General features: G+C 45.3%; 1 protein-coding gene across 1 annotated transcript in view; it reads left to right on the forward strand.

Moving 5' to 3' along the window:
- Window positions 1–26,733, forward strand: part of TRANK1 (tetratricopeptide repeat and ankyrin repeat containing 1) — a 273,379-nt gene that overhangs the window by 113,504 nt on the left and 133,142 nt on the right. Inside the window, exons 13-15 of the mRNA XM_073630592.1 lie at window positions 1–136; window positions 6,755–6,901; window positions 21,967–22,218. Of these exons, the coding sequence (XP_073486693.1) occupies window positions 1–136; window positions 6,755–6,901; window positions 21,967–22,218 (535 nt within the window). The remainder of the gene's footprint in view (window positions 137–6,754; window positions 6,902–21,966; window positions 22,219–26,733) is intronic.

Genomic DNA, 26,733 nt, shown 5'->3' on the forward strand with positions numbered 1-26,733 from the left:
CCCTGCATTGTCAACAAGCACAAAAAGGATGTTGCAGCTATTCTGAAACAAAGAAAGAATTTCAGAGCAGAAGATGCAGTAAAAAAACATCTGGCAAGCCAACCTCCACCTGTTTTTCAGTCAGAAAAAGTTACAGGTATGTATTGCTATAAAAGCACAAAAGAATAAAACTTCCCTGCAATATCTCACTATGTATAGAATGGAGGGTGATAATAAAGAGCACCCTCTGCTGTGTATACTGACCGTTCTTAGTGGCTGGGTGTGATCCTCAAGACTCAAAAGACCTATACAAGAAGAGGATTAAAGATCCACAAGATAGTCTAGGTACGAGGATCAATCGGTTTACAAAAATTACACAGCTTTATTGGCACTTTAAATATGATACATCCATATCTAAAAACCTTCACCACATCAAGAGTTAAAACAGACAACATTGTCAAAAGCTGGGTTAGCAGCTGCTCACAACGCACAAACATACACGCACACCCCCATTATGGTGGATAAATGAAAGTAAGGATGTCCCAAATAGCGATATGGTAGTCACAGGGTCACCATCCGGTGCATGGCCCCTTTTAATAGTGGTATATAAAGTACAATGTCTCTGGGATGCACACACTAATCCCCACTTGGATTGCTGGGCTGTGTGATAATCAGAGAAGTCCCAGATGGAACACAGAGGTGAATGGAATAGGAAGTATGCTGGAAGGACATGTATTTTTGCTGCACTACTACAGCTGAGGGGAGGGGGGGGGGGGGGGGATGTTGTCCTGTGCAGGGCCGGTACTAGGGGTGGGCGGGATGGGCAGCTGCCCTGGGCGGAATGATTTAGTTGGGGGAAGAGGGCGCTGTCTGCCGGGTGTAACCATGCCCAGCACAGAATGTTCTGCCGAGTGCCGAATCTAACAGGGTAGGCAGAGAGCGGCTTTGTTCCTGCGTGTATTCTAGATCGTAGCACTACACCCACCCCCTGCCTGCACAGTGCACTGTACTAGTCCCTGAGCGACAGTAGAGTGCAGCGGGCGGGGCGCATGAGGTTGGGAAAGCATATCAATGCTTTCCTATGATTCCAGATACATACAACTTTCCTGCTCCTCTGCTTGCCTGTACAGCAGCTTCTCCTCCCCCTCTCCATTCATTCCTATCACTCCTACTTTCAGAGTGTCCCGATGTCTGTGTGACATCACCAGATCCACCCCCTAGCCTCTTGTTTTTTTCCTCCCTGCTCTGGACAATGTGGAGGTGACTCCTCCTCTGTGTTGTGACCCCTCCCCTCCTGTGCCCTTTCCCTCGGGTTCCTCCTCTCCAGTCCTATAAGTGAGTTGTGTGTCTCTCTCCTCTGTCTCTGTGCTGCTGAGGCTGCTACTACTCAGTTAACAGGTGAAGAAAGAAGAAAAAACTGCGCTAAGGTGTGTGTAAGTAATTAGCTCAAAAACTGTGAGTCAAAGCTAATGACTATGAAAAGCAGCAATTCGAAATATTATGACACCCCTATAACAAATACAAATAAGAAACACATGAATCGCGCTAAATCATAAATAATAACCTAAATAAATCAATATTCATACCATAAATTATGTGATCTAAAATAACCAAACTGTTTTGGTTTGGTTGTTTTAGATCACATAATTTATGGTATGAATATTGATTTATTTAGGTTATTATTATGGTTATTTAGGTTATTATTTATGATTTAGCGCGATTCATGTGTTTCTTATCAGCTAACAGGTAACCTTCTTTCTGGCATGATATCACAGTTCCAGCTGTGAAGACAACTGTTCTTTCTGATTCTGTTTTTATTAAGGACTTTTTAAGATGAGGTGCAGACATGCGGCTCCCATCCAGGGCTGTCATTTATCATCATGAGCATGCAGTGCATCCCTGTGCCAGCACCCCATTCACTTCTATTGGGACATGAGGTTACATGCACACAGCCTCTGTATTCTAATATGACATGCATGTTTGGGTCCCAATAGAAATGAATAGAACACTGGCACAGGGATGAACACAATGCACAAGAGAGCCCTGCACGGGACACACATGTCTGAATGGTCCTAAACATCTCATGTACATGGAGGCCTAGTGATTTCCCCAGCTCCCCAGGATGCCTGAGGAGCTGGGGAAATCACTAGGCCTCCATGTACATGAGAAAACAACACAGATTTTATACAGGAGCTACCAAGTCTGGACATGGAATGAAATTCAGCAGGACCATTTGACAGAAGCCAAGGTCAGCTTCAGCTAGTTCTTGAGATCCATTTACAATCTTAAGAAATTACCCTTGGGCAGCCATTATTGCTATTACTCCTTATTGGCTGTAAACCAAGCCATCATCAAAGCAGTCAAATTGGCTCTGTGTGTGTGTAATACTGGTGCACCCCGCACCATTACATATGTTTTGGTGCACTGCACATGCTTCAACTAGCTCCGCCCCCTGCTCGGGAGGGGGGGCACATTTTGGCATCTTCGCCCTGGGCATTGAATGACCTTGTCCCACCACTGGTCCTGTGTTGCACTCTCATGCACATGTAGGCAAAAAGCTCACCATTCCCCTATAGTGCATCAGGCCGATTGAGTCTCTCGTCCTCCTCCTATCAGTCTCACTCAGCAAATTTCCTCTGTACAGAAGTCCCGCAGTTGCTTCGCATTTAGAGCTTACCTCCAACTAACTTCTGTACTTGCCAAATATGCTGCAGAAATCTTCCTCCACTGAGTCTGGCTGCAACCATTTTAACTGTGGGCAGCTGAAGCCGCTTCCTGTTCACTTCCTGGATTTACATCCAGGAAGTGGATGTAAATTTGCAGCTCTCATTGGCCCTCTTATGACTCACCCCCCTGCCTTCCTGGCAAACTCTCACAAGAGTGAGAGAGAGCTGTGCATGATATCATAAGCCTAGGCTGATGACCAGACAAGAAACAGGAAGTGGGCTGTATAAGGTATTTACTGGCAGAAAAAAATGTTTTACTATCCAAAGTTAAAACAACAAGGGCAGAAGATTTAATGGATGGAAAGTTGAAAAAATGCCTGAAGTTCCACTTTAAATACCTCGGCTAAGGAGTAATTAAACTGATACTAATGCCGCGTACACACGGTCGGACTTTTCGTCTACAAAAGTCCGACAGCCTGTCCGACAGACTTCCGGCGGACTTTCGGCGGACTTGCAGCAGACTTTCTAACGAACGGACTTGCCTACACACGACCACACAAAAGTCCGACGGATTCATACGTGATGACGTACACCGGACTAAAATAAGGAAGTTCATAGCCAGTAGCCAATAGCTGCCCTAGCATGGGTTTTTGTCCGTCGGACTAGCACACAGACGAGCGGATTTCGGGGTCCGTCGTAGTTACGACGTAAAGATTTGAAGCATGTTTCAAATCTAAAGTCCGTCGGATTTGAGGCTGAAAAAGTCTGCTGAAAGTCCGGAGAAGCCCACACACGATCGGATTACCAGCCAGCTTTAGTCCGTCGGCGTCCGTTGGACTTTTGTAGACGAAAAGTCCGACCGTGTGTACGCGGCATAAGTGCTTGAGAATAATTCTCTCTTTAAGTGTTTGACTAACAACCATTATGTGGGTCTTTTGAATTATTTCTTCCTTTCAAAATAAATACATTTAATTCCTATTTTACAGCCTACTACTGTCAGAATTTAAGCTCTATAGTCAAAAGTCAGTAAGACTGAGCATTTAGGTTCCAAAGATCCAGGTTAAAAGTAGAAGGGGAATAGAAGATGACACATAATTCCTATATCCCTAGTTATACACTATATTACCAAAAGTATTGGGACATCTGCCTTTAAACGGACATGAACTTTAATGGCATCCTAGTCATAGTCTGTGTGGTTCAATATTGAGTTGGCCCACCCTTTGCAGCTATAACAGCTTCAACTCTTCTGGGAAGGCTGTCCACAAGGTTTAGGAGTGTGTCTATGGGACTGTTTGACCATTCTTCCAGAAGCACATTTGTGAGGTCAGGCACTGATGTTGGATGAGAAGGCCTGGCTCGCAGTCTCCACTCTAATTTATCCCAAAGGTATTCTATCGGGTTCAGATGAGGACTCTGTATAAACCAGTCAAGTTCCTCCACCCCAAACTCGCTCATCCATTTCTTTATGGATCTTACTTTGTACACTGGTCCAAATCATTTGGTGGAGGGGGGATTATAGTGTGGGGTTGTTTTTCAGGGGTTGGGCTTGGCCCCTTAGTTCCAGTGAAGGGAACTCCTAAGGCTACAGCATACCAAGACATTTTGGACAATTTCATGCTTCCAACTTTGTAAGAACAGTTTGGGGATGGCCCCTTACTGTTCCAACATGACAGCGCACCCGTGCACAAAGCAAGGTCCATAAAGACATTGAGTGAGTTTGGGGTGGAGGAACTTGACTGGCTTGCACAGAGTCCTGATCTCAACCCGATAGAACACCTTTGGGGTGAATTGGAGCTGAGACTGCAAGCCAGGCCTTCTCATCCACATCAGTGCCTGACCTCACCAATGCGCTTCTGGAAGAATGGTTAAACATTACCATAGACACACTCATAAACTTTGTGGACAGCCTTCCCAGAAGAGTTGGAGCTGTTATAGCTGCAAAGGGTGGGCCAACTCAATATTGAATCCTACAGACTAAGACTGGGATGCCATTTAAGTTCATGTGCATGTAAAGGCAGGCATCCCAATACTTGATAATAAAGGGTAGCTCTAGGAATGCTTGTAAATTGCATTCTGTATTTAACCCTTTAGGGATTAAGATTCCAAGTCTATATATCCACATTTTCTCCTTTTTTAATCAAAATTTTATTAAAATCACCCCTCCTTGGTGGGAGGTTTAGGACATATAGGCTCTTTGGATTGCCTTGGTGGAATTGGGTGAAATTTACCACAAATGGGCGTTCATCATCTTTCTTTTTGATACTTTTAATGTGTTCACCAATTCTTACTTTCAGTTCTCGCTTGTTCTTTCCCACAAGGACAAGTGAGCATATTGACCAAGCGAGTTGTTGAACAATTAATAAACTGACATATTTTGAATTGTTTGCTTCCATCAGAGTTAGTGAACACCTCCGTTTCTGTTTTGTCAATATATTTACAATCCATTCCAGGCTCTTGTTCCTGTAATCACAGGTTAAAACTGGAGCTGGACTGATTTCAAGGAGAGAATTGGATTATTTAATGGTGAAAGATTTTAACCCACTTGCTTACTGGGCACTTAAACCCCCTTCCTGCCCAGGCTAATTTTCAGCTTTCAGCGCTGTCACTCTTTGACAATTGCACGGTCATGGAACGCTCTACCCAAATGAAATTTTTATTATTTTTTTTCCCACAAATAGAGCTTTCTTTTGGTGGTATTTAATCGCTGCTGGGTTTTTTATTTTTTGCTAAAAAAATTCAAAGACTGAAAATGTTGAAAAAAAACAATTAAAACCGTTTTATAGTTTTTGTTATAAAATTTGGCACTGAAGGGCAATGATAGTTGGCACTGGAGGGCATTGATAGGTGGCATTGATGGCACTGATGGGCACAGGTTGGTGGCACTGATGGGCGGCACTGATCATGAGGCACTGATTGTCAGCACTAATGGGCATTGACTGGTGGCACCGATATGCACTGGCAGGTAGCACTGGTGGGCACAGATGAGGCGGCGGTGGCTCTCACTGTTCGGGACCGATGTCCATTTGACAGAAGCCGGTGATCGGCTTCTTTTTTTTTTTTGCTCACGCTGTCAGCGTGTTATGTTCACCATAATGGGAGTGTGGTGGAGGTTTTTTGATATGGATGTATCATATTTAAAGTGCCAAAAAAGCTGTGTCATTTTTGTAGACCGATTGATCCTCATACCTAGATTAGGTATGTATCAATATCTTCATTACGTTGTAACAGAAGAATAAGTTTACTAGTTGATTAAAGTTGGTTAAAGGCGGAAAGTCATAAAAAGCCTGTGTGATAAACTGGAGAATTGTTTGAACTTCTATCAGGTTTCTATTGATATCTGTATTGGGGAAATTTCTTCTAATTTCTTGGCCCAGAAATATAGCAGTTGTGAGGAAATCTTCGCAAAGTTGAGGAATATAGGAACATTTGACCGCTGTGCCTGGGACAGTAGCAATAAAAAACATTTAGTTTTCCCTTCAGTTTCTGTTCTGGTGACAATGGTCAAACAGAAAATGGAAAAAACATATTCCATATGTGGACACACAAGGCATTTTTTAGAAAAACCTGAGACTTTCTTATTCGTCTCACTTTACCTAAAAAATGGTTTTTGCTGGAGTTCCACATTAAGGCACACGGGAGTAAAAAAACACAGTAATTACTGATTTGAAATTAGATGCATTGTTGTCTATTGAACAATGGCCATGGCTGAGTACAGATCAGTAATACAGCAATGAGTACAGAGCTGTAAAACAAAAATAGAAAATGTTCTATTTGAGTGCAGTAATTTGCGACCATACATGTTTACACTTCTAAAAGCATGTTTATGGAAGTATAAATGAGCATATTACAACACTGGCAATGAAGAAGAATGTTACTCATCTATACGCTTACGCACCTATACTTGTGTTTACACAAGGTCTTTCCGGAACATTTTACTCGGGACCTTTCTGTCGACAAGATCCGGAGTATAAATATCAGTAACCTGTGTGCAACAATGGGGGCCTAATAACTACTGGGGGTTTTGTCAAAAACAGCTGTTTGCTTTTGTTGCATGCCGTTATAACCTTACAGTATACATTTACTTTTTTTTTTACTGACTTTGTCTATAGTGGCATCTAGTATATCTGATGAGAGATCCTCGATTGCCTTGGCTTTAGAGGGATTTGTAGAGTTCTGCAAGCAAACCAGTCCTTCAATTACATTTCTTAAACACCCGACTGTGAAGAGTTTTCTGACTGCATTATCTTCAGTGAACGGTAACTTGTTAGAAGATCCTGTTAGCACGAGCAACTTGTTTTATTTACCTTACAGCTTGCCTAATCTCTGCTATACCATTTTGTTACTGCTTATGATGGGTAGTTATTTTAAAAAACAAAATAGTAATTTCCTTGAAATGATTCTTAAGGTTGTCAAAAAAAACTTGCTATACTTACCTGCTCTGTGTACTGGTTTTGCACAGAGCAGCCCTGATCCTCTTCTTTTTGGGTGCACTGCCGGCGGTCCTGGCTGTTCCTCCCCCCTGCTAAGTGCTCCCAATAGTAAGCCTCTTGCACTAGTATAATTCATTAAGGTAAAAAAAAAAAACCTTCTGCCTTTTAGAACCCCTTTAAAGTAGACTTAAAAGCAAAACTTGTTTTCATTTTGGATCTACACTTTGTGTAAGGAAGGGTTATAACTCCAGTAAGATTTGTTTTTGCCATCCGTGTGCCAGTGGGGAGACTTTCCTCCACTTCTTGTCCCATAGCTAAAACTAAAGTCAGAGAAAATCCCTCTAAAGTTAGGGAATCCCTAATTGTCAGCAGGCTCATCCAAACTAGTGCCCCATTGGAAGATATCCCCACTATTCCTGTTCTGGGGACAACCCAAATGTTGGGATTTTCTTTTACTTTTGCTTTTGTTGATAACTGTAATCAGAACAAATAGCAAGGGTGAATCTCCCTAATGGGTCCACAGACCACAAAAAGAGTGGCGGGGTTCTAATCTCCCCTCCACTTTATCCAAAACAAACAAAAAAGGTTTGCCTTTAGTTATACTTTAATTGTACAATTCAGAACATAAGCTCCATTAATCCATGGGTTATATGTTACCACCTTCAAGTGAGGACACTGGCACACAAAGCTGTTAGCAGCTGTTTTTGCTAGTGTCCTTAGGTGATGGATGACTGAGAGCAGGTTTTTGGCCTAGGTTTACAAATTCCCTGGATGATTGAAAAAGTCACTTGGATCTTCACACAAGAGACCTTTTTCCACGTGGTTGCATTGACTCCATTGAAGAAATTTGATTACAGCTGCAGAACTGCTCACTCCTCAGCAGCACATCAGGAGACTGTACCCCGACTGCATGGAAGATGGGGGCAGGCCTGTAGTGTTGCCTTTTGGCACAGGACTCTGTGTGTGGCGTTCACCCTCAGTTTAGCAGTGCAACACTGTACAGTTGGCTAAAGAGTGCTCTGCAATCCTGGTAGTTCCATTCCCTGAAGACCCTCTCTGTGGATGAGTTGCTAGTATGCACTCCCAAAGTGGAGGAAGCAGAAAGTTCCCAACTAGTGGTTTATTCTACTGCCTCCCTGCTTTATGCCCTCAAACCTGCACACCTCTATGCTGAGATTGCAGTCCCTTCAGACTGCCTTACAACCACTTCACTCTTTGAGAGTGATTGTACCACTTGTCTCAGACTAAAATTTTCAGGGAAATTTATCAAATCTATTTCTTTCCAATGCCTAGTGATGCCGAGTTTGTCCTGTACTAGACTGAAGGTTCTCTGTGGTCTCTTTGTGGGTCCAAAAGTTTAAAATCAAAACGCCCGGTCTGTCTTTGCATTGCTGTAACAAGGAGAATTTCTAGCATTAATAAACATCAAGGATACAGTTTTGTACTCACCCCGTCCTGTCCCATCCCCATTTTACCCCTGCATCAGTAGATCCTGCAATTTGTGGTGGTCAAGCAGCCCTTTCAGTTTGTGGCTCTTCTTTTTTTGGCCTGTCCACAGCCCCCTAGGAGTTCATCAAGGTGCTTGCCCCTGATTTTTGCATTGCTGCACGCTCAGGTAATCCAATATATTGAGTATCTGGATAACCACCTTTTGAAGAATCACTCCTCCTGTGCCCTGCTTGCCATGTGGGATGGACAATGGAGACCATTTAGTGCTTCTGGTGGATTCTAAACTTATGGGAATAGGTGATGGATCCAACCCACTACTTGTCTTGTCTTGGATTTGGCCCAAGTGTTCAATACCCAGGAACTAGTGTTCATCCTCCAAGCTCATATCTGGACCCTACAGTCGAAAAAGCTCCCTGCGGACTGATTTTGCGTTTGGGTTCTGGGCCCCGTGGTGGTGGTAATTGCCCTGTTTCATTCCAGGCCTCTTCAACTCAATGTGCTGACTGCATAGGGCAAGCTTTCCAGTCTTTTGACCTCTGTCCCTAGACCAGCATATTTCTGACCTAGTGGCTAACCTCCTTTATTCTCCTGTGAACCTGGATGGTTCTCAACAGATGCCAGCCTGTTGGGCTAAGGAGGTGTCACTCCTCCAAGGGTCATGGTCGCCAAGGGAGTCTAGCCTTCTCATCAACTTTCTCAAATGGAGGGCCATTCACCTATTCGTACAGCAATGGACCAGCTTCAGGAGCAACCGACGATGCTTCAGTCAGATGATACCTCATTTGTGGCTTACGTCAACCAGAAGCTGCATGGCAATTTAAGAAGCAGAGCTTCGTGAACCATATCTGTACTGTATGGTTGTATGACTTTGTGACGTCTCAATAAATCTTTACCTGATTTAAAGATTTAAAAAAAAAAAACAGAGCTAATTATGGCCTGAGCCAAAAGGCTTGTTCCAGCCTTGTCCACAGTCCACATTCCTGGAGTATACAGTCCCTTGAAAAAGTATTCATACCCCCTGAAATTTTCCACATTTTGTCATGTTACAACCAAAAACGTAAATGTATTTTATTGGGATTTTATGTGATAGGCCAAAACAAAGTGGCACATCATTGTGAAGTGGAAGGAAAATGACAAATGGTTTTCCAATTTTTTTATAAATATCTGAAAAGTGTGGCGTGCATTTGTATTCAGCCCCCCCTGAGTTAATAATTTTGTAGAACCACCTTTCGCTGCAATTACAGATGCATGTCTTTTTTTGGTATGTCTCTACCAGCTTTGCACATCTAGAGTGAAATGTTTGCCCATTCTTGTTTGCAAAATAGCTCAAACTCTGTCAGATTGGATGTAGAACAGCTGTGAACAGCAATTTTCAAGTCTTGCCACAGATTATCAATTGGATTTGGGTCTGGACTTTGACTGGGCCATTCTAACACATGAATATGCTTTTTTAATCTAAACCATTCCATTGTAGCTCTAGCTGTATGTTTAGGGCCGTTGTCCTGCTGGAAGGTGAACCTCCGCCCCAGTCTCAAGTCTTTTTCAGGCTCTAACAGGTTTTCTTCGATGATTGCTCTGTATTTGGCTCCATCCATCTTCTCATAAAATCTGACCAGCTTCCTTGTGCTGAAGAATAGCACCCCCCACAACATGATGCTGCCACCACCATGTTTCATGGTGGAGATGGTGTATTCAGGGTGATTTGCAGTTTTCGTTTTCCGCCACACATAGCATTTTGCTTTTAGGCCAGAAAGTTCAATTTTGGTCTCATCTGACCCCAGAGCACCTTCTTTCACATGTTTGCTGTGTCCCCCACATGGCTTCTCGCTGTCTGCAAATGGGACTTCTTATAGCTTTCTTTCAACAATGGCTTTGTTCTTGCCACTCCTCCATTAAGGCCAGATTTGTGGCGTGCACGACTAATAGTTGTCCTGTGGACAGATTCTCCCACCTGAGCTGTGGATCTCTGCAGCTCCTCCAGAGTTACCATGCACCACTTGGCTGCTTCTCTGATTAATGCTCTCCTTGTCCGGCCTGTTAGTTTAGGTGGACGGACATGTCTTGGTAGGGTTGCAGTTGTGTCATACTCTTTCCATTTTCGGATGATGGATTGAACAGCACTCTGTGAGATGTTCAAAGCTTGGGATATTTTCTTATACTCTAACCCTGCTTTAAATTTCACAACTTTATCCCTGACCTGTATGGTCTGTTCCTTGGTCTTCATGATGCTGTTTGTTCACTAAGGTTCTCTAACAAACCTCTGAGAGCTTCACAGAACAGCTGCATTTATACTAAGATTAAATCACACACAGGTGGACTCTATTTACTAATTAGGTGACTTCTAAAGGCAATTGGTTCCACTAGATTTAAGTTGAGGGTATCTGAGTAAAGGGGGCTGAATACAAATGCATGCAACATTTTGTGAGATATTTATTTGTAAAAAAAAATTGAAAACCACGTATTTCCTTCCACTTCACAACTATGTGCCACTTTGTTGACCTGCCACATAAAATCCCAATAAAATACATTTATGTTTTTGGTTGTAACATGACAAAATGTGGAAAATTTCAAGGGGTGGGAATACTTTTTCAAGGGACTGTAAACAAGGAACAAAATGTAAGGCACGAATCCAATGATCCTTTTGGGAAAATACACACAATTGACCAAAGTAAGAGTGATTGCTCATTAATCCAGAAAGTGTTTCTCATGGCTACATGGCTTTTCATGGCTACAACATCGAGATGGGTCTCTGAACTGGTGGCCGTATCCTGTAAATAGCCCTTTCTAGTTCTTTACCAAAACAAGGTGGATTTGAGGCACTTTTTTTTTCTTTAATTTACTTTTAATTGCCTCCATCCACCTACATCTCAGGCTGCTAATACTACATATAAACAATTTAGCAATATCTGTTTGGGGTGTTTTAGAGCAGAGCAAGAAAAGGAAGAATGATGTCCAGGAAGTCAGCTGTAGCACTGGAGCCCCTAGTAGTGAGGCAGGCCCAGGACAGCAGCAGCAGGAGATAGGTAGCACCTGTGACAGGCAGAAGGTGGAGTAGTTTGGGCCAGAGCAGGGGGCATACATGGAGGATCAAGCAGACTTGGTGGTGGAAGCATAGTCAAAACAGAGCTGGGGTCATGCACAGGAGCCAAACGTGTGGTCAAGAGAGCAGGCCAAGGTCATATGTGAGTGATCATAGAAGGCAGAGTCTGTAACAGTGAGCCGAGGTGAGAACCAGAAATTGGGTAGGAGGCGGGTCTAGAAGCAAGCTGGGTCACTAATGGGAGGTCCAAGGAGCAAAGGAAACACAGGAACATGAGCACTGGAGAGCCTAAGATCAACAATCTTTGAACATTGCTGTCCTTCTTATAAAGAGCGTTTGGCAGCAGTCTGGGATAAGGATGTGCGTGGGTGTGTGCACATGTGGATCCCTGTGTTGGTGAACGCCAGCGCATTCCCGTGTAACTGAGTGTGGCCATGCAGGGCACTAGCAATGGTGCCAGGTCTTTGCATCATGCGTATTTGCACCTTTAATCCGAGTCGCACTCTGACAGTGCCCCACACTCATCTCTCCTCCCCCAGGCTTCCGGGTGCCTACTCTAACCACCTTTTCCGGCTATTTATTAAAGAACTCCCGGACGCCTGGTTCACACCTATGTGTTTTTTAGTGCTTTTTGCAGAAATGCACTACAGTCCATTTAACATGATGGGACACATTCACATCTACTTAGGAGATGGGTCATGGACTTTTTAAATGCAAAATGGTGTGTTTTTGGTTCAAAAGACTTCAATGGAGAAGCTGAAGAAAAGCATGTACTGCATTTTTGCCGTGATTTCCGTTTTAGCTAATTTTGTTGTTGGGCAGATTAAAAAGCAAAACAAATAAAGAAAAAATGCAAAATTCAACAAAACATGCTTGAAAAACGCATCAAAAACGCATTGCAAAAAACACTGCAGAAATAGATCAAAAGCAAACTGCATAGGTTTGAACCAGGCCTCAGAAGCTTGGGAGTGTGTATATTATCCTAGGGTTCCCACAAATTTTCGACAGAGGAGTGCCCCTTGCATTTAATTTGATACTGGACTTGCCTTCCCCATCTTTTGCAATCCAAAATTGATTCCACCTCAAATTCTGTTTCTTCCCCAACCGTTATTGGTGGAGGTGGTGGATCGACTCTTCCTGGAGGATCCGGAATGGATCAGGAACAACTGGTTTAAGCGGTGAGATATGGAAAACTGGATGGGTCTTGTACAAATCAGGAAGTGAAAGTTCATATTCCACAGGGTTAATTCCCTTTTTGATTTCCAACAGGACAATGTACCTGGGTCCCAGTTTCTGTGCATTAGACAGCCAGACTCTATGCCCAATTTTCAAAGCTAGTTTTTCCTTTAAAAATTTGCCTAATGATATCCTGAGTTATAATCACAATGTCAGTCCCACAGCAGTTGCACCACATGATATCCATCACCAGCAGTATCAAGCGCTCACCTCCATATTTGACCTAGAAACTAGGTCACTGCACGCTTTGTCCACCAGGGGATTAACTCCACTGGTCTGCGATTATTATTCAGGTGCACTTTCGAATCCAACAGCTCCTTTGCTCCACTATGTGGTTTTTAGGCATTCGTAGCCCAAACAGAAACAAAGATAGGCCATGATCACGCTTAACCATCATTAAAGCGGGATTTTTTTTTAGATGTCATCAGCTGCAAATACTGCAGCTGCTGACTTTTAAAATAAGGTCACTCACCTGTCCCGGGGTCCAGCGATGTCAGCACCCGAGACCGAACCGTCCCTCGGTCCTCAGGTGCTGCCACCGCCATTCTCAGTGAGGGAATCAGGAAGTGAAGCCTTGCGGCTTCGCTTCCCGATTCCCTACTGTGCATGCGCGAGTCGCGCTGCGCTTTCTCAATGGTCCCCGCTATCTCCTGGGACCTGTGTCTTTTCCCAGGAGACAGCGGGGGAGTGCGGGAGGTGGTGTGACTCCTACGGGAGTCTATTCCCGGAAGTGGGTGCAGATACCTGTCTTAGACAGGTATCTGCACCCCCCTCCCCCCTGAAAGGTGCCAATTGTGACACCAGAGGGGGGGAGGAATTTGATGAGCAGAAGTTCCACTTTTGGGTGGAACTCCGCTTTAAAACGCAATCTTTATAAAAAACTTAAGTAAATATACTCCCATGGAACAGTGCACTTTAAACCATGACATGGATTTATGGTTTAAATATGGCTTTAACCTTGCATATCAGCATCACTTCCTTGGCTGTGGAGCTCTTTCCAGGTCCAGAGCTGTTGACATTGCCTATTATCTTGCCCTGTCTCTGAAGTCTAAATCTGAGTAGGCTGTTCAGGCAGAAGAACCTTGTTTGCACCCTCTTGTCATCGGTTTACCATGGAAGGGGACTTGGCACGTGGCGCTGTGCTCTTTCCCGACTGTCAGCATCACGAAAGCATCACTTCACTACCACTTCTGCTGCAAAGAGCCACATGAAACTTTGATCTGCAGTCTGATCCTACTTCCAGTCTACGCTGACCTTAATCACCTTAGGCCTTTTAAACCCTCACTGGCTGCCAGCTGGCTTGGTTTTGTGCGTATCTGAGGTCTTGGTTGCATCACTGCCATTCATTTGCAACATGTCTGTAATTAAACACTGAGGGGACATTCCTATTTCAATGGGTGACTGCAGCTCACAAGTTCCAGGGAAGTTCACTTAATGCTTCCGAGGACACGGATGTCTGAACAATGGCCTAAATCAAATACCGTATTTATCGGCGTATGACACGCACCGGTGTATAACACGTACCCCAATTTAGGAGGGAATTTTAAGGAAAAAAAACTTTTAGGAGGGAAGTTGAAGGGAAAAAAACTTACATTTAAATGCCCTTCATTGCAGCCTTGTCAGTGCAGCCTTGTCAGTGCAGCCTTGTCAGTGCAGCCTTGTCAGTGCAGCCTTGTCAGTGCAGCCTTGTCAGTGCAGCCTTCCCCAGTGCAGCCTTGTCAGTGCAGCCTTGTCAGTGCAGCCTTCCCCAGTGCAGCCTTGTCAGTGCAGCCTTCCCCAGTGCAGCCTTGTCAGTGCAGCCTTCCCCAGTGCAGCCTTGTCAGTGCAGCCTTCCCCAGTGCAGCCTTGTCAGTGCAGCCTTCCCCAGTGCAGCCTTGTCAGTGCAGCCTTCCCCAGTGCAGCCTTGCCCCAGTGCAGCCTGGGATCCCCTGTCCCTGCTTCCAGGGCTTCAAAATCGGATAGCTCCGCTCGGGACTACGAGTGGAGCCGAAAGTAAATGAGAGCCGCCGGAAAGAGCCGAGGACCGGCTCTGTGTACTTCGGCTCCGGCGGCGCCATTTTCAAATCGCGGTCCGCGATTTTGAAATTTGGACAGCTCGGGATCGGCGTATAACACGCACCTGCGACTTTCCCCTGATTTTAAGGGGAAAAAAGTGCGTGTTATACGCCGATAAATACGGTATTTACAACAAGTAGGGAATGCAAAGCTTAATCATAACAGAACCAGGGTCATACACGGGAGATCAAGCTGAGGGAGCTGGGAACAAGACAGGACAGGGAGAGGGTAACAGAGAATAGAGAGAGCAGGTGGGAAGGGATCAGGCTGCAGGGTCGGGATCAGGGTCCAGGAACGGGAAACGTGAAATCGGATACTGGAACGCAGGTCAGGGGCACATGGAGACAACACCAAGGCAGTAAGGAAGAGCATGCACAGGGTTTAAATACACTTTCTGCAACCAGCAGTAGGTGATGACTGATTTGCATGAGATGATGTCAGCTTCTGGCTGCTGAGGGACACGCTGGTGGACACCGGAACTGCAGCCTATACATCAGGGAGCCACAGTACCACCGGCAGGTGAGCCCTTTCCTGACATTGCCCCCCCTCTAAGGAGCGACCTCCGGATGCTTCAACCAGCTATAGCTGAAGGAGTCCATAAAAGATACCCAGTTGCTGCATAAGTCCAGGGAGAAAATGTCTCATAGGCCAAAGGAGTGCCAGGTTCCAAATAGGATGCCCTGCTGCCGGGATCCAACAATAAGCTAGGTGTCCCACCGACTGTGTCTGGTGACTGGCTAGGTACCCCACCGCTGGTGTTAGGCAACTGGCTAGGCATCCTGTTGGCCAGATCTTCAGAGACATATTACATTTGGTCCCTTGAGACAGTAGGCATCCCAACGCTGGGGTACCATGGGTCATCCCCAAACTTGGGGTCACGTGGCAACACCGGAACTCTGACACTGGAATGTTACAACCGTGTAGATTGCCTGGTTTCCAGGACTTGTTCCACACATCAACGGCCATCTAGGCTTCCCCAAGGCACTGGTTACGCAACACTGGTTCCCTAACGCACTTGGAGTTGTGGCTATCGCATCCAGGTCTGGACAAGGCAGAAATGGTACTCTGACACTCCCCTGGAGCTAACCATCACCAAGGTCGTGAAGGCAAATGTAGCTACCATTTGCGAAGGGTATGTCCGGACCACCAGGCTTTGCCACCATCAAAGCAACATACTGTAAGAGGGACCCCACGAGGCAATTGAAAAAAGAATCTCAGGCAAAATCAGTAACCCATACAAGGTATACGAAGACTCAGGGGTGTCAGACCGAACGGCAGATGGAATCCTACATTTTTCTGGACAATCCAGCTGAGGAGCAGTCATAGAGTCAATAAGAGCTAGCTGGGCAGTAGGCACAAAGTCAGTAGAACCCAGCTGGGCGGTAAGTAGAGGATCATTTTAAAATCGTGCTGGTCATTGGTCAAAGGATCATCAGAGGTGTGCTGGACATTGGGCACCGAAACATCAGGCTGGACAGCAGACATCAGATCAGCAGGCACCAGATCATCAGGCTGGACAGCAGGCACTGGATCAGCAGGCATCGGATCATCAGGCTTGGCAGTGGGCAGAGGCACATCAGGCTGGGCAGCAGCAGCAAGGTCAGGTGGGTCAACAGGTTTGGGAACATCAGAGGCTGGCCTAACTCCATCTGCAGGCTTGAGCAGATTGGCTGGTGTGGAAGCAGATCGGCTGGCGTGGAGGCAGTCCAGAGCAGATCGGCTGGCGTGGAGGCAGATCGGCTGGCGTGGAGGCAGACCGGAGCAGATTCACTGGCGTGGAGGCAGACCGGAGCAGATTCACTGGCGTGGAGGCAGACCGGAGCAGATCGGCTGGCGTGGAGGCAGGCCGGAGCAGATCGGCTGGCGTGGAGGCAGGCCGGAGCAGATCGGCTGGCGTGGAGGCAGGCCAGGGCAGATCGGCTGGCGTGGAGGCAGACTTGGATAGTGGCAGGATTGTGCGAGTTGTGTATAACTTCAGATTTGGGGTTCAGCCACTGAGGTTCTGCATGTGAACGCAGGGCTGTGAGCAGGGGTGCAGCTGATGGAAGAGGAGAGCTGAGGGATAATGAAAAAGAGGGAGCAGTTGCTAAGGAGGATTTTTGTGGAATTGCCACAGGCAGCGGAGAAGAGGTAATGTTCAATGGGTTAAAGGCAGGGTAGGTGCAACAAGTGGAAATGGGGTACTGACACTCAGTTGGTTGCAGGGTATACTGGGCTGCAACTATGGTTGCTGTGGATGGCAGAAAGAGAGAGATACTTGAGAAGGCGGTGTCTAGCAGCAGGAATGGGTTGTTGCAAAATGACTGAGGCTAAGTGCACTGTATCTGACCATGCTTGTAGTAATGGTTGAACAAAATTCAGTTTACACTCTGCCTGTCTGACAAGAGACTGCACTGCGTTATTACACTCCACTAGCACCTGTTGGGAGCATGCTGAATAGTGCTCACAGAAATAAGCCGAATCATCCTCCAATAGCCATTCTGAAGGGGGGAGTAAAGTCATCACTAACTTTAGGAGTACTGGACAGAGCCAATTTCGCACAAACTTGAACCAATGGCTGAACATCACCGAACAACATCCTGCCCTGATCAACTAGGGAATGAGAAAGACAAATGCATTCTAACAGCTGGTCACTGGCCCACTCCTTCCTCAGTATCTGGCAGCAGTATTCTTTCTTTCCTCTGTCACTAGCAAAGAAACGTATATAACCTCCTCAGTATACATCTTGCCACAAACAGCAAAGCCAAGATGGCTTCCCTGTGCAGCCACTTCTGGTCAGGATTGGCCTTGGTGTTATGTCAGTAACAGGTGTGACCAGAAATGTGTGGACTCCTACAGAGAATATTTGGCACAAAAACAGTGTAAAAGAATATAAATTATTTAAAAGATAAGTGAACAACATAAATGTAAACACACCTCCAAAATACCAAACTGAGTAAAACAAACCAGAGAACCAAAGAGTGACACAGAATGAACAACTGCTTAAATCAAATATTTACAACAAGCAGGGAATGCAAAGCGTAATCGTAACAGAGCCAGGGTCATACACGGAAGATCAAGCAGAGGGAGCTGGGAGCAAGACAGGACAGGGAGAGGGTGACAGGAGACGGAGAGAACAGGTGGAAAGGGATCAGGCTGCAGGGTCGGGATCAGGGTCGATACAGAGGAATCCTTGGCTTATGTGGCTCCTGCTCCCTCCGCAGCCAGCTGCCTTCTCTGCTGCCAGTGCTGGCTGGATGCACTCTGATGCTGTGGGATGGTGGTCAGCAAACCGTTGATCGCGATCTGGGCTTGCCGACATGCCATCCCAGGGCGTGGGCATGCGCCTCCCTGGTTTGAGGTCGGGCACCATATCCAAGGCTCTGCGGGCCACAGGTTAAGCACCCCTGCTCCTAGTGCTTTTTCCAAGCTGTTAACTTCTGGAGAAGAGGGCAATGTACCATGGTGTGTTGCAAGACCCTGCCATGGAGGTGACTGATGTTAGAGAAGGGCTGCATGACACCTTTTGACTGTCTACATGCTGCACAAACTTGGCTTTGTGGGGTAGTTGTCAGTTCAGAAATTTTTCTAGTTGTGGCGTTCCTTACTCTTGATCCTTGGGGGATCCGTTGAGTAGAGTCCATTATTAAGTGGGACTGCTTTTGGACCTCAAAACAGTTAATGACTTTGTGTCCCTCAGTGGCCAAGAAAGAGAAAATATTTTTTTTTGTACTCGTAAAATCCTTTTCTTGGAGCCAATTGAGGGATATGGGTCTCACCCCTCTGGGCTTTATGATCATACTCTTGGTACTGATCGCTGCAAGCTGAGGCATGCTGGGAATATCCTGGTCCAGCCTACAGATGTTTTGATTGAATGTCCAAACTGGTTGGTTGGTAGTATAAACTGGCAATTAATGATTTGATCTTTATCCCTCAATGGACTTCAAGAAAAGTTTTTTTTTTTTTACATTGAGTCCAATAAAATTAAATTTTTCTATTTTGTGAAGATGTTCTTGGTTTGAAAAAAAGTGGACACCATAGTTTTCTATCTAAGGACTGCTCCACTGCAATGTTACATTTTTGTTCTTGGGATTAGATATCCCTTAAAGCCTGTTCAACACAAGCTTCAGCTTGTATAAGAGCAGTGTGAACAGCAAGCTTTTATGTAACTTTCCGCTAGTTTTTGCAAGGGTTTTGGCAAACTTTCTCTAATCCTTAACAGCTCCTTTCAGCTCCTGTTTGAGGAAAGGTTATACACAGATCTTGATGGGAACGCTAATTGTCACTTTAAACAAGCTGCTGCTAGCTAGCTTCAGCTGGATTTCAACAAGCTTCAAATAGTGCTTAAGCCTGCTAGCAGCTTTTAAACTCCCATGCATGAATTTTACCTATAGGTAAGCCTATAATAAGGCTTACCTATAGGTACTGTAAATATCTCCTAAACGTGCACTGTTTAGGAGATATTTCCTGTAGATGCAGATGGTGACATCACCAGAGCATGTGCTCAGAAGGAACGGCATACCCATGCCATTCTTTCAGAGTCCTGTCCTGTAAACAGCGGCTCCCGGAAGGAAGACGAAAGATGAAGATGAAATTGCATCAGCGGTGACAGCGTGCCGCTGAAGGGCTTCATTCTGAGGCAAGTTTCACATAATGTGCTAGTATGCAATGCATACTAGCACATTATGACATTGCCTTGCAGGTTTAACCACTTCAATACAGGGCACTTATACACCCTTCCTGCCCAGACCAATTTTCTGCTTTCAGTGCTCTCGCACTTTGAATGCCAATTACTCGGTCATGCAACACTGTACCCTTTCTTTTGGTGGTATTTGATCACCATTGTGTTTTTTTTATTTTTTGCGACATAAGTGAAAAAACTGTGAAAATTTAAAAAAAAAAACTTTTTTTTTAGTTTCTGTGATAAAATTTTGCTAAGAAATAATTTTTGTTCATACATTTAAGCAAGAACTTATACTACTACATATAATCCAGAAAGTGTATATTGTTTGGTCCGCGTGAAAGTTAGAGTCTACAAGCTTAAATCATTGAAAATTGATCACACCTGATGTACTGACGTCCTATCTCATTTCTTGAGGCCCTCAAATGTCAGGAAAGTAGAAATACCCCCCCAAATGACCCCTTTTTGAAAAGTAGACAGTCCAAGGTATTTAGTAAGAGGTAAGGCAAGTTTTTTGAAGTTGTAATTTTTTCCCACAATTCTTGAGAAAATTAAGAAAGTATTTATTTTTACACAAAATTGTCATGATAAGTTATTTATCACACAAAGCATATGCATACTTACAATTGCACCCGAAAATACATTCTGCTACTCTTCCTGAGTATGGAGATACCACATGTGTGAGACTTTTTCACAGCCTGGCCACATTGAGAGGTCCAACATGCAGGGAGAACCGTCAGGCGTTCTAGGAGCATAAATTACACATCTAATTTCCTAACGACCTATCACACTTTTGAAGGCCCTGGAGCACCAGGACAATGGAATTACCTAAAAAATGACCCCATTTTGGAAAGCAAACACTCCAACGTATATTCTATGAGGCATAATGAATCTTTTGAACGGTTCCTTTTTTTTAACAAGACTTCAAAAAACATGGAAAGAGAATGAAAACGTATTTTATTTTTACACAAAGTAGTCAATTTTTAAGATATTTCTAACACACAGCATGTACATAGCAAAAATTACACCCCAAAATACATTCTGCTACTTGTCTCAAGTATAGTGATACCACGTGTGTGAGACTTTTACACAGCCTGGCCACATAGAGAGATCCAACATGCAGGGAACACCATCAGGCATTCTAGGAGCATAAATTACACACAAAATTTCCTAAAAACCTATTATACTTTTGAAGGCCCAGGAGCACCAGGATAGTTGAATTACCCACAAAATGACCCCATTTTGAAAAGAAAACACCCCAACCGGTGACAGCTACTTGGGTACTCTCATGAGCTGGAGATAGCTACTTGGGTACTTTGATGGGCTGAAGCTAGGTACTCGAGTACTCAGATGGGCTGGTGACAGGTACTCGGGTACTGTGATGGGCTGGTGACAGGTACTCGGGGTACTCTGATGGGCTGGTGACAGGTACTCTGGGTACTCTGATGGGCTGGTGACAGGTACTCGGGGTACTCTGATGGGCTGGTGACAGGTACTCGGGGTACTCTGATGGGCTGGTGACAGGTACTCGGGTACTCTGATGGGCTGGTGACAGGTACTCGGGTACTCTGATGGGCTGGTGACAGGTACTCTGATGGGTTGGTGACAGGTACGCGGGGTACTCTGAGCTGGAGATAGGTACTCGGGTACTCTGATGCTGGTGACGGGTACTCTGATGCTGGTGACGGGTACTCTGATGCTGGTGATGGGTACTCTGATGCTGGTGACGGGTACTCTCATGGGCTGTGACAGTTACTCTTTGGGGGGAGATCGGGAACATCACTGCACTTTTTCTTTCAGGTCTCCTCACACACACTGAGGAAGAGAACCCAGAAATTACGCTACAGCCGTTGACATTTGTGACCGGCTGTGATTGGACACAGCTGGTCACGTTGGTAAAGAGCCAATTCATTGGCTCTTTACTCTGATGGGGGGTGGGCTGTGTCCCGAGGGACACACATGATCGCACGCCTCGGGGGCCCGCTGTAGCGATGCGAAGCAGAGGACATCACATATGACACCCGCCCAGGATGGGAGAGTGTTCCTGCGGACGTCATAGGGACTATACGTCGGTATGGAAGTGGTTGAAAAGAAATAAGTCAGCGGTTTATTACTGCTTTTAAGATCGGTGTTTACAAATTGGAGCTAAAGAGCGCTTTAAAAGTGTCAACAAAGCTTGCTGAAAGCTCTTCAAATGCTTTGTAAAAGCTTACTGTTCACACTGCTCTTATACAAGCTGAAGCCCGTGTAAAACAGGCCTGAGGCTGGGTAAAACAAGAATAGTTATCTATATATTGGGTCATATGAAGGGAGCTAGGGGCATCAATTTTGTTCAGTAATGGTAAGAAATAAATATTTTTTATTTAAATTATTGCCATGTGTCCTATTGGTTTAAATGTGTGCATTTTAATGATCAACTGGTGATGGTCTACTATTTTTTTTTTTCCCTAGATATTGTTTCTGACGTAAAATGTGACATACCAGATTCCATTGCTGAACTTCTCATCACACAGTTAATACAGCAACACAAGTGGAAAGAGGTTCTTCTTCTGCTAACTAGAGATGCCAGTGGGGAATCAATTCAGGAAGGGTTAATTAAAAGATGCCATCTTCCTAAAGTTGATGTGCACCATGTGATCTCTAATCTTGACCAAACAGTAAAGTATCGGATGCCTCTAGTCAAGTTACTTTTGGAACGAGGAGGTATGTTAAATGTTATTTTCCATCAAATTGGATCTTGGTTTATCAGTTTTTATTTTTTAATTGAAAATGAAATCTGCTGTCAGAATGTATATATGGTGTGTGTGTGTGTGTATATGATATATATATATATATACACTGAGCAAAATTATAAACGCAACACTTTTTTGTGTTTGCCCTTGTTTATCATGAGCTGAATTCAAAGATCTATAATTTTTTCTATGTACACAAAAGGCCTATTTCTCTGAAATGTTCACAAATCCATCCACCTCACAGGTGTGGCATAACCAGATGCTGATTAGACAGCATGATTATTACACAGGTGTGCCTTAGGCTGTCCACAATAAAAGGCCACTCTAAAATGTGCAATTTTGTCACACAGCACAATGCCACAGATGTCGCAAGTTTTGATGGAGCGTGCAATTGGCATGCTGACTGCAGGAATGTCCACCAGAGCTGTTGCCCTTGAATTGAATGTTCATTTCTCTACCATAAGCCATCTCCAAAGGCGTTTCAGAGAATTTGGCAGTACATCCAACTAGCCTCACAGTGGCAGACCACGTGTAACCACACCAGCCCAGGACCTCCACATGGGTTTGCATAAAAAAATAATTTACGCACAAACAGATCCTGAGGCCCATTGTTGTGCCATTCATCCACGACCATCACCTCATGTTGCAGCATGATAATGCAAGGCCCCATGGTGCAAGGATCTTTACACAATTCCTGGAAGCTAAAAACATCCCAGTTCTTGCATGGCCAGCATACTCACTGGACATGTCACCCATTGAGCATGTTTGGGATGCTCTGGATTGGCATATAAGACAGCGTGTTCCAGTTCCTGCCAATATCCAGCAACTTTGCACAGCCATTGAAGAGGAATGGACCAACACTGATCAACTCTATGCGAAGGAGATGTGCTGCAATGCGTGAGGCAAATGGTGGTCACACCAGATACTGCCTGGTTTTCGGACCCCACCGACCCCCCAAAATACAGTAAGACTGCACATTTTAGAGTGGCCTTTTATTGTGGCCAGCCTAATGCACACCTGTGCAATAATCACGCTGTCTAATCAGCATCTTGATATGCCACACCTGTAAGGTGGATGGATTATCTTGGCAAAGGATAAGTGCTCACTAACACAGGTTTAGACAGATTTGTGAACAATATTTGAGAGAAATAGGCCTTTTGTGTACAGATCGTAAATCTTCCAGTTCAGATCATGACAAATAGGGGCAAACTATATATATATATAATATATAATATATAATATATATATATATAAAAAATGCAGGGTGCCTTTGGCCAATTATGGCCCAGGGGGTTACGTCCACGCCCCACACTATATAAGGCCGCCTGCACGTCGGCCTTGTGTAATGTGTTGCTGGCAGAGAGAGAGAGTGTCATTTCATTTACTTTGAGCAGGCAGTTGATTCAGTTAGCTAGATCTCACTGCAGACCGTTCCTGCTGTACTGTTTCTAATATACTTCAGGCAGGCAGTTGATTCAGTTAGCTGCAGTGTATTTAGTATATATATACATCCTGGCTTTGTATGCGTGTGTGTGTATGTATGTATGTATGTGTGTGTGTGTGTGTGTGTGTATGTATATATATATATATATATATATTATATAATATTGCATCCAGTTTAGCTAGATCTCACTGCAGACCGTTCCTGGTGTACATATTCAAATACACTTTCAGGCAGGCCAGTCAGGTTATTCAGTGATCTTCAGTGCATAAAATATATATACTGTCTCCTACATATATATCCACTGCATTCTAGTCTAGCCAAGCCTATATCTGACTGCAGGCCATTGCTGGTGTACGTTTTCAAATACACTTTCAGGCAGCCAGGCAAGTGATTCAGTGATCTGCATTGCATTAAATATATATACAGTCTCTCAACATATATATATCCACTGCATTCCAATCTAGCCAAGCCTATATCTGACTGCAGGCCATTGCTGGTGTACGTTTTCAAATACACTTTCAGGCAGGCCAGGCAAGTGATTCAGTGATCTGCAGTGCATAAAGTTATATATACAGTCTCCTACATATATATCCACTGCATTCTCTTCTAGCCAAGCCTATACCTGACTACAGGCCATTGCTGGTGTACGTATTCAAAGACACTTTCAGGCAGGCAGGTGATTCAGTGATCTGCAGTGCATAAAGATATATATACAGTCTCCTACATATGTATCTACTGCATTCTAGTCTAGCCAAGACTATACCTGACTGCAGGCCATTCCTGGTGTAATTTTTCTAGTAAACTTCAGGCAGTGTTTTGCTAATCCAATTTTACAGCATGTCTGGAAGGCCACCAAGGAAAGGCAGATGTTCACAGGCCACTAAAAGGGGGCAAGCAGGCTCTGTGTCTACAGCCAACAGTGCCAGTCGTGGACACGGTGCATCCTCAGCACGTGGCCATAGGGCACGCTTGTCCTTTTTTTCGACAGCTGGCCATGTTGAGCCACAGCATGCAGAAGAGTTGGTAGCGTGGCTCACAAAGCCGTCCTCATCCTCTGTCACCCAGGCTAAGAGAAGTTTGGCTGCCAATGCAACTGCCAAAGCGGCCTATTCCATGGGCTCAATGGCATCAGTCACTCCTTCCCTAACCCCACCATCATGTCCTGAGGAGTCCCCCTAACTGTTCGACCACAGTGTCTGGTACATGCTGCAGGAGGATGCGCTGCATTTTGAAGGCTCCGATGATGGTACCCAGGTTGAGGATGAAGGCAGTAACGTGAGCCCAGAGAGAGGGTGTGCTCAAGGAGGACAAGGAACTGGCAGTCATGTTCGCCCAGCTGCAGCATACTGCCAGGTTTGCTCCATTGGCGAGGAGGGAGGGGATGATGAGGTCACTGACTCTACGTGGGTGCCTGAGAGGAGGAGGAGGAGGCACCTCCAACGAGGCAGGATGCCCTCCAGGGGCCAGCTTAAGGACAGCCAACCAACTGCATCACACCGCAGAGCTCCGCATGTGCAGGGCGCTGCTGACTCAGCGCATTTTTAAAAAAAAGTTCTTTGGTTGTGGGCCTTTTTTGAGACATGTGCAGCAGATCGCACCGTTGCTGTTTGCAACATATGTCTGAAGCATATCAAGCGTGGCCAAAACAGCAGCCGCTTGGGCACCACATGCTTGACCAGACATATGTCGACCTCCCATGCAGTCCGTTGGCAACAGTACTTAAAAGACCCACACCAAAGAACAAGGTGGACCTCTCCTTACATCTCATCAGCTGGGATCTCCAACCCCACTATACCTTCAGTCCTCTGAGACCTGCACTGAGAGGTATGAAGGTGTAGAATTAGGTGTCCCCAGCACTTGCGGGTAATCTGCTAGCAGTACACCTAAATCCAATTGTAGCAGGCAAATTTCCCTACCCCAGTTGCTAAACCGTCTAAAGAAATTCGGTCCGAGCCATCCACATGCTCAGCAGCTGAATTCTAGTTTGGCTAAATTGCTAGCACCCCAACTGCTGCCTTTTCAGCTGGTAGACTCTGCCCCCTTTTGAGAATTTGTGAAATGTGCGATACCTCAGTGGCAGGTTCCCAAACGCCATTCTTTTTCTCAGAAGGACATTCCGGCTCTCTGCCGGCATGTGGAAGGCAATGTCTTGGACAGGGCGGTCAGCGGTAAGGTGCATATTACTGCTGTCTCATGGTCCAGCAGGCATAGACAGGGACGTTACCTTTCTTTCACGGGTAACCCTGCTGGCAGCTAGAAAGGATGCAGGACAGGGAGCAGTAATGTTGGAGCTTGTTCCGCCACCACACCTCCAAAATGCTGGTAGTGGTGATTCTGCCACACCTCTCTCCTCCACCATTTCCTCTTCTTCCTCTATGGCCTCTTCCTGTGCAGATTTGTCCTCGGAACCAGCAGTGCTCTGTAGGCGTTCTAGGGGCTACGCAAGCACTCAGGCAAAAAGATGCCATGTGGTGCTTGAGTTGGTCTGCTTAGGGGACAGGAGCCACACTGGGACAGAGATTCTGTCAGCTCTGCAGGGGCAGGTTTAGAGGTGGTTGATGCCACGCCAGCTTCAGCCAGGAATGGTGGTTTGCGACACTGGCACCAACCTCCTCTCTGCCCTCCGACAGGGACACTTGACCCATCTTTCCCTTTTGGCTCACGTCCTTAATTTGGTGGTGCAGCGGTTCTTGTGCAGGTATCCAGGCTTACAGGATCTCCTGAGGCAGGCCAGGAAAGTCTGGGCATTTCCGCCGGTCATATAATGCCAGTGCTCGGCTGGCTGACCTTCAAAAGGAATGCAACCTGCCCAAGAACCGCCTCATCTGTGACATGCCCACCAGGTGGAACTCAATGTTGGCAATGCTGTAGCGGCTGCTCACGCAGCAGAGGGCCATCAATGAGTACCTGTGCGAGCATGGCACCAGGACAGGGTTAGGGGAGCTTGGCTTTTTTCCGCCATGCCAGGAGCTAATGATCAAGGATGCATGCACTGTCCTGTCACCATTTGAGGAGGCCACTAGGGTGGTGAGCAGTGACAGT

This window comes from Aquarana catesbeiana, linkage group LG05, assembly GCF_042186555.1.
Source record: "Aquarana catesbeiana isolate 2022-GZ linkage group LG05, ASM4218655v1, whole genome shotgun sequence".
Taxonomy (NCBI): domain Eukaryota; kingdom Metazoa; phylum Chordata; class Amphibia; order Anura; family Ranidae; genus Aquarana; species Aquarana catesbeiana.